At 40.8% G+C, this 12411-nt stretch overlaps 1 protein-coding gene across 1 annotated transcript in view; it reads right to left on the bottom strand.

The window, feature by feature from the left end:
• The window catches only part of VPS13A (vacuolar protein sorting 13 homolog A), a 153452-nt gene that overhangs the window by 29078 nt on the left and 111963 nt on the right, over nucleotides 1-12411 (bottom strand). The window contains exons 57-64 of the mRNA XM_018558253.1: nucleotides 10660-10742; nucleotides 10323-10391; nucleotides 6801-6909; nucleotides 4878-4991; nucleotides 4652-4797; nucleotides 4492-4573; nucleotides 1572-1685; nucleotides 981-1056 (exon numbers count right to left, since the gene is read on the bottom strand). Coding sequence (XP_018413755.1) covers nucleotides 981-1056; nucleotides 1572-1685; nucleotides 4492-4573; nucleotides 4652-4797; nucleotides 4878-4991; nucleotides 6801-6909; nucleotides 10323-10391; nucleotides 10660-10742 — 793 coding nt within the window. The remainder of the gene's footprint in view (nucleotides 1-980; nucleotides 1057-1571; nucleotides 1686-4491; nucleotides 4574-4651; nucleotides 4798-4877; nucleotides 4992-6800; nucleotides 6910-10322; nucleotides 10392-10659; nucleotides 10743-12411) is intronic.

Raw genomic sequence — 12411 nt, 5'->3', positions numbered from 1 at the left:
TTTCGACAGCTCTTTGGTCTTCACCATAGTGGAGTTTGGAGTGTGACTGTTTGAGGTTGTGGACAGGTGTCTTTTATACTGATAACAAGCTCAAACAGGTGCCATTGATACAGGTAATGAGTGCAGGACAGAGGAGCCTCTTAAAGAAGAAGGTACAGGTCTGTGAGAGCCAGAACTCTTGCTTGTTTGTAGGTGACCAAATACTTATTTTCCACCATAATTTGCAAATAAATTCGTTCCAAATCAGCCAATGTGATTTGTCTGGATTTGTTTTCTCATTTTGTCTCTCATAGTTGCGGTCTACCTATGATGCCAATTACAGGCCTCTCTCATCTTTTTAAGTGGGAGAACTTGCACAATTGGTGGCTGACTAAATACTTTTTTGCCCCACTGTAACATATGCATGCAATATTTCTATACAATATTGCATGCTTAGAGACCAAATAAAATCCTGCATACGAATAACCTAAAGACTTTAAAGCTTTTCCCTGAGCACTTATTTCTAAAATGAGGCAAATGCCTAGCTTTACTCCTTTACTACTATATAGGGCTTACTATTTAGGGGCCCCACCACCTTTGTGCCTATGTTTCTTAGTAACTGTGCTTGAGGAAGGATTTTCCTTTAAAAAGACAAATCACCCCAGCTGAGGATCTGGTGCTTTGCCCACTCCCCCTCCTTGTGACACTGAATGACAAAAGATCTTGAAGCCAGGTGATGATCTCACCCAGACTTCAAAGATTTTCATCTGACAGGGGGAGGGTAAGTAAAAAAAATATGGTAATGTGTGCTCTAGAGGGGTGGAGAGTTAGGATACAAAAAAAAGGGTGATGAGGGTTAAGGAAATGGCAAGACAATATCCATAACCAGTGTTAGAAATTGTCATTTTTAGTTTAGGTTATGAATACTTACAGGCATCAAAATATATAGAATGCCTACTTGCCTATGCCTCTATCCCATAAGAGATAATGTGTTTACTTACCAACTGCTCCACCAACAAGTGCCTTTACTCCCAGTGCCATTCCTTCAACAAATTCTTCAGGACCTTGAATAGCTCCCTATGGTAAAGCAAACAAAAAAAATATCATAATGAAAACAATGCAAACGTTTTATAGATGAATGCATCAAAAAAGGATGAAGGCCACCATATGTTCTATGCCAGAGACTGGGGCAATGATTTCAACCACCAACCAACTGCGGAAAGAATTAGCAGAAATACTGCAGGTATATTTAACTCACACTTGGCTAGTAATGAAAACATTTTTTATTCTGTTATAAAAGTGATGGTACACTATTGTCCCAACGCTGGCATCTTAGTGCCATGTCATTTTGGTGCTTGGTTCTCGTCACAGGAGACCGTGATACCTGAAAAAATATCTAATGAAAACAAATAACATACTATCAATTTATACATGTCTTTCACTGTACACTGGTGTACAAGCGACAGTAAAATGAGAACAAAAATCGTAGCAGGTCGAGACATAGTAACCTTAAAGCTTGCCATATCAATGTGAAATATTAAAACTTTGCAAAGACTGCACCCAAGATTTCATGACACTGATGCATTATTTACCTGATAAGGCTCATAGAAGAAAGCCTCCACCCCTTCAGAAAGATCTCGAAACAAACCAAAGGGGTTCCCCAGCACATCGAGGCCAAGAACAAGAACGTACATTTGTTTAATGGCCTAAAAGAGCAAAAAGACAATGTAACATTTTGGGTTTTTTGTTTTCAGTCACTGGAGTCGACATTTTTGCAAATTATACATGTATCATAAATAACAGATGATTTTCATCTTTTCATCTAGGAGTAGAGAGAAACAAACCAATGTGTCACTAGGATTTGGAGTGGTCTGTGATGATTTCATGTGGGTATTTGTGAACTCTGGGAAATATACTTCATTTATGTTTTTTGTGACCTTTAATAGTCTCCTTTCTGCTTGCCTCCTCATTTTCTTGTGTGCTTGCCTACACTTTTCTAGTTATTTAGCCGAGATGTTGATATTTAACGTAACTCTTGCACCTAACTTTACACATGCTTAGACCTGTCCCTTAACAACTAATTGCCCCCCCCTAGTTTAATATAGACTAGGGGACAGTTAAACCTCTTGCAGATTTTTTAATGCTGTCTTTGTTTCCAATGGGGCTAAAAGTGAGGGAAACCCCAAACTTTTAAATTATCACCAGAAAAGGAAGAAGGAAAAGGAGAAATCTTCCAATCTAAACACTTGTTTCAGTGATAACAGTCTCACTTTTAATTGATTTCCTTTTACTGTTGTGTTTACAGCACAGGAAGCAAAAATGAATCCCTCCGATGGGTTTTAATAATTCCCTACTCTATCCAAAAGGTACAAAAATGGTTTCCCATTAGATATACTTTGAAGTAAGCTTTTTATTCTCTGTAACATACAAGTAAGGAGACGCATTGCTTAGCTATACAATACCTCATGAGCCTGCTGGAATGCCACCACTGGTTTTCACCTTAGCTTCCTAAGTTACTACAACCATTACATTTTTGCTGCACTGCACCTTGGACAAATTGACGCACACTATCTCTTTGGTTTACATCCTGTGGCAAAGAGACGCCTAACCAAAAAGCCTCAGGATTGGTACAAGTCCCTGGCACTTCTGATGGGTCTATGCCTGCTTAAATTGTTAAAATTGCACTGTTGGCCTAGCATATACAGAATTATGTTTCCTTTAACCAGTTAATATGCAGTATTGCTGCATAATGATTTTCCAGCATAGAGATACTTTACTGCCTCTATAAGTAACAAGGTATTTATGATCTGACAGTGTTAGCTGATGAGGGATCCACAGTACCTACTAAGCTTCTACAAAGAGGTGAACGGATCTGTCATTGGGGACAACTGCCATTAAATTGTAAATTGCCTAATCTCTGTAACAGACCTCAAGCTATAAGTTGAGATGAGAAAAAAAAGAACAATTTAGGTGTCTGGCTTGGGAAGGAAAGGGGGCAGAACGGGAGAGGAGGATAACATTCACTTCATGGACACAGAGCGAGGTGATATTTCCAGCACAGTACCTTGGGTGACAGATACTACCCTACCACTACCATGCCTGGCTTCCACTGCAAAGAAAAATATATTTTTTCCTGTCAATTCTTATATTCCAATATTCCAAGTACAACACCCAACTAAAAAAAGTAGGGCTGTGGAAATTAAAGCTTAATTTCTCGATTAATTGTTAAACCTTTTGATTAAAATAATTTTGATCGCTAACGAAAACACTCACCTCTCCGCCGGCTTCCGGGAGTCCCGTCGGCGATCCACTGACGTCAGGGAAGGGGGAGGAGTTCGGTGACGTCAATGTCCGTGACGGCTAACAAAGTGAAGGGGGGAGGAGTCCGGTGACGTCGATGTCCGTGACGTCACCGGACTCCTCACCCTTTCGTTAGCCGACGGAGCCACTTGGGCCGGTGGGTTTGCCCAAGAAACTTTCTGCACGAGTGCCAGCCAAGGCATTGGCCTATACACATACAGCACAGCAATGAAGTAATAAAATGAACTAGGATCAAACTAATCCAGAATGTTATTATTCTGAGTTGCCCCACTCAAGAGTGGGTCATATTGAGTGGGGCACGTGAGATTAATAACGTGCTGGGTTAGTGTGATCCTGGTTCATTTTATTACTTCATCACTGTGCTGTATGTGTATAGGCCAATGTAGTTGGATCTGTATGTGCGTTATAATTAATCGAAATTAAGTGATTTAAAAAAATTTCGATTAATCGAACACGAAAAAAATCGAGCCCTAAAAAAAAGATCACACCATTAGCAAAACATGCTTTCCCAATTTTCACCTGAATACCTTTGCTCTTTCCATTCAAGGAAAGGCATGACATGTAGCAGCATTTATTTCTGCCATTTCACCAAAATATTTAATATACCCACAATGGGATGTGAACAAGCACACCACAAAGCAGACTGTGAAAGTAAAACAATCCTTATCTTAAATTATTTTTTTTAAAGGAGCTGCCGTAGCTGAAACTGTTGTTAAGGCTCACTTATTAATATTTATGTAATGATAACATAGTGCTTAATCATAATAATTCTTTTTTTCATCAAATCAATAAAGTAATTTTCGCAAAACAAAATAATTTTTGGGATAATGCTTGCTATACATATTTGTTTTTACAGGGCTATTAAACCCTCAGTGTGTTTTTGCAAGCAGTAGATATATGCAGAAACTGAAGAAAAGAAAAAAGAAAAAAAAAAAACTTTTCAAACAGGTTTAAACTTACCTGTGTCTTCGCCGCGCGCTCCCGTCCGAACATCTGAAGAGTCTCGGGCGGCCGCAAAAGATCTTGGGGCGGGCGCATGCGCAATTCAGATGTTCGGCCGGGAGACGAGGAGAGACACCCGCACAGACTCCGTGGGACATGAGAGAAGAGGAGGACACAGGAGTCAGCGCTGGATCAGAGACCCGCACCAGCGCTGGATGTCACTTTAAGTATATGTTAACATATACTCACTTGTCGTGAATAATGCCTTACAACTTCCCACTGCAGTTCTTGCGTTGTATAAAGTTGGTTCTCAACCTCATAAAAAGCCAGTCTAAAAATGAGAAATAACATTATTGTCAATGACTTGGAGCCATTCTATCACACAGAAGTGCAGCTGTGAAGCACATACTTGAACACAACATCCTGCACATCAGTCAGGGTAGCACCAATACTCTTCAGGAGGAGGTTTAAAGATTGCACTGGTATAAGTTCTTTGTCTCGAAGCTCTTTATTCCCATCATCTCCACCAGTACTAAGGGAGAAGCTTAAATGTAACTAAAAAAACAACAAAAAAAAGCGGATTAGTATATCTAGATTTTTGACAAACAAAGTAACATGTGTCAATCTTACATTACCTTTATAGGAGATATATGAAAATGCTCATACAAGCTGACTTGGGAGGTATTAATTGAAGACACAGTGCTCAATTCAGTTTGGAGAGACTCCACATCTTTTTTGAAGAGCACAACCTATTGAAACATATTTAACATAATCAGGAAAAAGCAGAGCTCATTGACATTAACAGGATTAGTACCACATTTCAAAACCATCTACTTAATTTTTGGGGCCTTTTCCTCGGCCTCTAATGCCCAGTTGTAATTATGTTGTTTACTATATAGAGACTAAACGTACCACCTAATTGTAGCTACAGTATATAATTTAGCAGTACCTGCAAAAGGTGCCAACTGACTCTGTACAGGGTCTCCTTCCTAACCAACAGGATCTCAGTACCCATACTTCTGAAGCATCTAGCACATAATCTAATCAAGCAATAGATATCTCTAAAATAGTCACCAGAGCTAACAGAAAAAAAAACTATTCCAGCCAATAGTTTTAACCATCATTCTACCTCGGATTTACTAAATTATGCCTAGTCTACCACACACTTAAGTAATCTAGATAACTCAATTTCAATATAGTGCTCTGTTGCCCGAATACATAGACAAGCACAGGCAAATTATTCCCTTCCCGACCAATGTCTGTAAAAGGACCAGCAGCTCATTAAGTTACTACTGTTGATGGGTCCCTGGGGGTCTGAGGCAGACTCGCAACAGCAGATTAGGTGGTCACAGTTCTGTGATCATAGCGAGAGCTGATCGCTGTGATCGCAGAGCTGTGACAGTTCCACAGGCGGCAGAAGCTCACTGTGTTGTGTGCAGCAGGAGCCGGCTGTGTGTTTACAAAGTGATACAAAGTATCTCTGAAGAGGACACTGTATTCTACTAAGAGTACAAAGCCCCTGTAAATAAAAAATAACTCCTTAGGGTACACGTGTTTAAAAATAAAATAAGATGTACAAATAAAATTTTTAAAAGTTTTAAAAAAGTAAGAAAATATATGTTTAATAAAAAATGATTTCAAAAAATATAGTGAAGAGGAGGCTATAAAAGATAGGAGAGGAACATACCACATTCTATAATTGCTCCACACTAAAATTGTATTTCACTCTTTGTATTTTGTGACCTATAACTCCCAAAATAAACAGAAATCCCAGACATATGATACACTCTATAAATGAGGACAAATATAAGAATTTATTATGAATTACTTTCTGTTAGCTACACTAATTATGTACACATTATTATTGCCAAAACTGTAAACATTTAGTTTTTTTTTCAATCTCCATTTTTGTAATAAAAAATAAGAATTTATATATCCATATGTCACATCAACTTTAACCACATTTTGTTCTTAAAACAGTATATAATATGTGTAGGTGCAATAAATGATGATTAAAATTATGGCTAAATAAACATATAGCAAAATGGCAAAAGTGCTTCGGTCCCCGGAAGTGAAAACATTTTCTGAAGCTGTGTCACTAAGAGGTTAAAGGCTAATTGTAATAATAGAGCTATCTTTAGTATGCTTATTGACCATTTCTAACATTTCTCAGGGACCGTGTTGGTGAGATCTCTATTTTCTCCAGTTTCTGGGTCTGTATGTCTGCTGTTGTTGTTATGAGGGGGTCCTGCTCACTCTCCTGGACACTAATGTTATTTAGAGAGCATTAGGGGATGCAGGATATTGGGCAGGAACACCCAAATCGCACTTTTGGACAGTAAACTAGTCATGAATTCAAGCAGAAAGATCACACTGTTGGCAGTGTCCAAGACATAAATGAAATGAAGGGCTGACTCATCACACCAAGCTCTACTTATAATTGTATAAAGGTACAATCCTTTAACAACAGAAATTAGGAAAATATATTTAATGTTACCATATATTTTTTTTTAAATGTAACAGAGAAAATAGCAGCAGAAGGTGTATTACAGCCTTACCTCCTGGTCCGTAGACACATCTTCACTTTGAGTAAAAAGCTCTGCCAAGGCATACAAAAAACCCAGATCTATTCGCAGATCCATTTCTTGAATTAAGACCTTGAAGTACCTGATAGAAAAGCATACTAGTCTGTAGTACATTTCAGGAATATCAATTAACAAAAGTAAGGCCCTGTGTCAATGACATCAGTTTGAGATGCTTCTGAGATCACTGAGAATTCCTTGACAGGACCTGCATCTGACTGGCTTTATGCTGCTTTTGCACCCCCCCCATTGTTTTGTCAGAGTGCAAAACTTGTATGAAGCAAACAGAAGCCTGTCAATACATGCCCCAATACAGACAGGCAAAAAAAATGAAGACTTGAAACATACGGTATAAGTAAATGTATAAATAAGGACATTTCCCTAATGTCTGTACATAACTGTGCAGTGCTTACATCCTTCAATACTCCATAACCTCTTGTCATAGAGAGTACCATACGATGTCAACACTGCACTTGACCTGTACAGGCCATACAGTTTGCTACTAAAATGAAGGTATAACCTAGAAATATATACATGTTATACATTAGCATTACATTAGCAAGAGAAGTGATACATCACTACATTTTGCATTTGACAGGAAATTGTGTGTTCATTCCAGGAGTTACACCTTAATAAAAACTGCATTTATCCTTTAGTATAGTTTTTTCAAATCTAAAAATTATAATACATCCATGAAAATGAAAACTGCATTTATCCTTTAAATTCAATATATCCAAATAAAAAATGATATGTTAAGAGAAAAAGTCAAGAAGATTTAAAGGATTGGGGTGACTGGTGTACCACAGCCTTCCTGGGCAGGAAGCAGGCTTCCCTTGTTTTGCATTATAAGGCTTAGCTATAGATTTTGATTGCAGAGTAATCTTAATATCTCTCACTGCAATTATTTTAACTAGTCATGCACTGAAAGGAAAGTTTTAGACCGAAACTGGAAAATAAAAGATTTGTCAGGCCAAAACCAAAAATGACATTTTTTTCCAACCTTTTTAAAATCATTATTTTTTTTAACTTTACTGTTAGGGGTTTTGGGAAATATCGGGGGTCTAAACAGACCCCTGATATTTTCCTTTTAAATTAGAAAAAGAGATTGAGGATGCAGAGTGATGTAGATCACTTCCTGTTCATTCATAACTGAGGTCACAGTAAGCATACTATGTCCTCAGTCATTTACAAACACTCAACTGACTGCTCTGCTTGCCACAGGAGGCCGAGCAGGGTGGTGCAAGAGGAAGGCTCAGCCTCGTGTGACAGCTGACAGCTATTTCCTCCCACACCACCCTGCTCGGCATCCTGAGAGCTGTCTCCTCCCTGCACCACCCCACTCGGCCTCATGTAAACATCTCTCCTCCCTGCTGGGCGCCGGCAGCTGGTTCCTCTGTGTCCCCTCAGATCCCTGCTGCCTCTGCCGACACAGGAGGGGAGAGCAGGAAGGAGAGAAATTTTCAGGAGGCTGAGCAGGGTGGTGTAGGAAGGATTCCGCTGCCGGTGCCCAGCAGGGAGGAGAGAAGTTTTCAGGAAGCCAAGTGAGGTGGTGCAGGGCGCCGGCAGCTGGATCCTCTGTGTCCTCTCAGTTCCCCGCTGCCTCTGCCAACATAGGCAGGGGAGAGCAGCGGGGAATGGAGGGGACACAGACTGGAAACCAGCGGGTTGGAGACAAGTTAGGGATGCACCATATTTTCGGCCACAGTTTGGGCTGTTATGGTACAATCTGCATTTTGTCCATAGTACAATTTTCAGCCCGAAATGTTTCTGCAGTTGAAATTTTGGCACATCCCTACATTTAACAGTATAATACTGGAAATGTTTTGGTTAAAATGTTAAAACTAATCAAGTTGAGCCCCCAAAAGTATCCATAGCGCTATGTGGGTTTGGCATACTGTATATAGCTTAAAAATATTGCACTCTACACATAACAATATTAATTAATATGTGAACCTCCCACAAGGGTTCTCAAAACAACAATGGTGGCAGCCTGAGCACAAAACAATGGCATAACAAAACTGGCCATAATTATCATAAGTGAATTAACCCTCTGCAGATCAGAAAGGATCAAAAGGTTAAATTGGTAATTATGTGGAATCAAATCCCTCTAAAGGTGGCCATACACTTTACAACCATCGCAAGACCTTAGTCTTTACAACCATCGCAAGACCTGAGGGGTGGGCTTCCGATGACCGCAATGCTGAACGGGCAGTGTGCGCGTGCGCACACCGGCCCGTTCGGCATTTGTCTCCCGAGCATCATTCAAACCAGCCGAAAATCTTACGATTTTCGGCTGGTTTTTTAGCATGTGCCTTAAACAAAAGACGTGCGACCTTACAGTAGAAACAGTCGCACGCCTTCATTCACACTGCACGATTCTCGTACGATCGCGGGATTTCCCGCGATTCTCGTACAAAAATCGTGTATGGGCACCTTAAAACCTTCATCTACTGTATATAAGTGTTGGTTGTAATGAAACACAAATATTTCTATTTTGATCATTAGGGATGCACCGATATATCGGCCGCCGAAACATATCGGCCGAAAATTGCACTTTTGGCAAAATGCCGAAAGTTGAATTTTTTGGCCGATCCAGCGGTGCATCCGTGATTTCTCTCCGCCCCACTGGGCGCTGCTCTGTGTCCCAGCGGGGAGGAGAGAAACTGTCACAGGAGGCAGAGAGCGCTGTGAGCGGCCAGCGTCTCTCCTCCCTGCACCGCTCGGCCTGCTGTCACAGATCAGGAGAGCGGCGGTGTGGGTGGAGACACCAATTCCTGTCACAGGAGGCTGAGCTCTCCTGCAACGCCCCGCCCAGCCTCCTGTGACAGCCAATCTAGGATGGAGAGCGGCGGTGTGGGCAGAGACAGCTGTCATTGCTTTAACCGGAGACTGAGCTCTCCTCCCGCACCACCCCACCCAGCCTCCTGTGACAGCTGTCAGGATGGAGAGCGGGTACAAACACTCAGCGATCACTGATTACTGAGTGCTTGTAAATAATTGGGAGCAGAGTTTACTGTGTCCCCAATTATGAATGAATGGGAAGTGATCTACATCACCTCCTGTTCATTCATGATTGTAGTTATAGTAAACATACTCTGTCCACAAGTTATGAATGAACAGGCATACTCAGTATAGAAGATTCCTGTTGATTTATAACAGTGGATGCAGAAAAAGAGATTGAGGACTCTGTGTCCTCAACCTCTTTCTATTTTAAAATATTTAATAAAAATTAATAAATAAATATTTAAAAAAATTAAAAAGTTTATAAAAAATAAATACAAATCAAATATTTGAAAAAGTTAGAATAAAAAACATTTTTGGTTTCGGTCTGACAATTTTTTTCATTTCGGTTGAAATTTTCGGTGCACCTCTATTGATAATGGTTATGATTATACCATCCTATGCTTTTGTTTGTATTCAATTGCTAATATTTCATTTATATTAAATGAAAGCTAAATGCCTTAAATGCCCCCCAAAAATTGAAGAATACGAACTTACTTTATCCGTGATATTTCAGAATGTCCGGCTGTTCTGATCACAATGCTCACATCAGTGAAGGGTTTTGGTTTTAAAAGGATAACAGAGGTAAATATATTTATAAAAAAAACAATGAGCTTTTCCTTAGAAATCACAATATATTACTGAAAATGATTTTAACTTTGTTGTGGCGTTTGTTCTGAAATAAAGTTATTCTTGTAAGGTTGTAAGCTAGCTTCTCTGCAATGCCGTTATATGATATGAAAAGAGTGCCACCATCCAAAATGCAAAAAGGAATTCGGAAAAAATGTCCCTAGCTATCATGCGTTCAGAAAAATACTGTAACTGAAAAAACAAACCTGAGTCCAAGGTCACAGACTTGGGTGGTTTAATTGGGTAAAATACGAAAGGAAATATGGCTCCAGGAATCTGATTTTGTATCTGTCAATAAAACATGAAATGGAAACATTAGCAATAAGCTTTGTAAAGGGACACACAAGGGAAAAAAAGACAAGTTTTCCATTTGAATCTTAAAATATAAAGTAACTGTCACCTTAAAGCACATTTTGCCAATATTTATTAAGACATTAAATTTACAAGTATATCACATTAACCATTGTACAGGATGCCAGGAATGCTTCCTGGACGGTTGATATATTTCCCCGCTACTTAGCTCATGGTCCCTTTAACTTTGACATAAATTCTGGGTGTGGTTACTGGGGTTGTGGCCACTGAGGGGTGTGGTCACTGAGGGGCGCTGTAAAGCTTTCTCGCACAGGGCGCCTAAAGGCCTAAGGCCGGCCCTGTTCTCACCAATGCAGAGTGAGGGGTTCCGTGGTGAGTTTTTCGAAGGGAAACTGCAATCTTCTCATGTTTGGTAGTCCTGAAATGGGACCCGGAATCTGGAGGCTCGGAGAGATATTAAGTGGGAAAGAGCCTCCAAATCTGACTAGAAGCATTCAGGCCTGGTAAGGGTTAACCCACCTGGTGGGAGTGTTCAAAGTGCACAGTAAGCCAGCCTGCAGTGTCTGTGAGGTGTGTTTGAAACAGGACATGGCTGAGTGTTGCGCTATGGACTGCTACTGAAACATTGCTGGCCATGTTTGGCCCTCGGAGAGCAGGCTGGGATGCTAACCCTGAGACTTATGTATACAGGGGCAGTGAGCCGGACTTTCTGTTATATTGGAGACGTTTTTGTATATTTGTTTTGTTTGCTGAAGATGAGCAGTTTCTGTCGGAAACGGCAAAATTACTCATCCACTCCCTTGTTATATCTCGTCTTGACTATTGCAACTCCCTCCTCATTGGCCTTCCACTACACAGGCTACCCCCCTTCAGTCTATCATAAATGCAGCTGCCAGACTCATTCACAAAACCAACCGCTCAGTGTCTGCAAACCCCTCTGTCAATCCCTGCACTGGCATTCACTCGCCCAAAGGATAAAATTCAAAATATTAACAATAAGTTACAAAGCCATCCACAACTCTGCCCCTAGATATATCTCAAACCTGGTCTCAAAGTATCACCCTAACCGTCGGCTCCGCTCATCCCAAGATCTCCTGCTTTCCAGCTCCCCTGTCAACTCCTCCCATGCTCGCCTCCTGGAATTCTTTACCCCAACCTGTCCGTCTGTCGCCCACCTTGACTGCCTTTAGGCAATCCCTACAGACTCATCTCTTCAGGGAAGCCTATCCCACCTCAACCCAACCAAACAATTCATCCCCACACAGCTCCCTCCTCATGTATCACTTCCCCCTCCCTTTTAGATTGCAAGCCCTCATGGACAGGGCCCTCCTTACCATCTTGTCTTGATTTGTTTTGTGCGCTTAAATAGTATAGAAGTTTACCTAATTTTTATTTACACTCATCCTCATAGTTAGAGCCGAAGTGTGACATTGAAACAGTCACACGTCGACTCTATAGATAACACATAGCGCCGCTTGCTCACTTCCTGATCATCTCCTTGCAGAGAGCTGTGACGGTCAGTCACCACTCCCTGCAGGGATACCCCTCCTCCCCTCTCCAATCCTCCAGTGCTGACTGGAGGGACAGACGAGGGAGGGGGCGAGCACAGCTGGCTCTGCCTCTGGGTGGATCTCGACAGCATATG

This window comes from Nanorana parkeri, unplaced genomic scaffold (assembly GCF_000935625.1).
Source record: "Nanorana parkeri isolate BGI_ZX_2015 unplaced genomic scaffold, ASM93562v1 scaffold328, whole genome shotgun sequence".
NCBI lineage: Eukaryota > Metazoa > Chordata > Amphibia > Anura > Dicroglossidae > Nanorana > Nanorana parkeri.
Note: the sequence above shows the minus strand (reverse complement) of the source record. Positions and strands in the feature narration are given on the sequence as shown.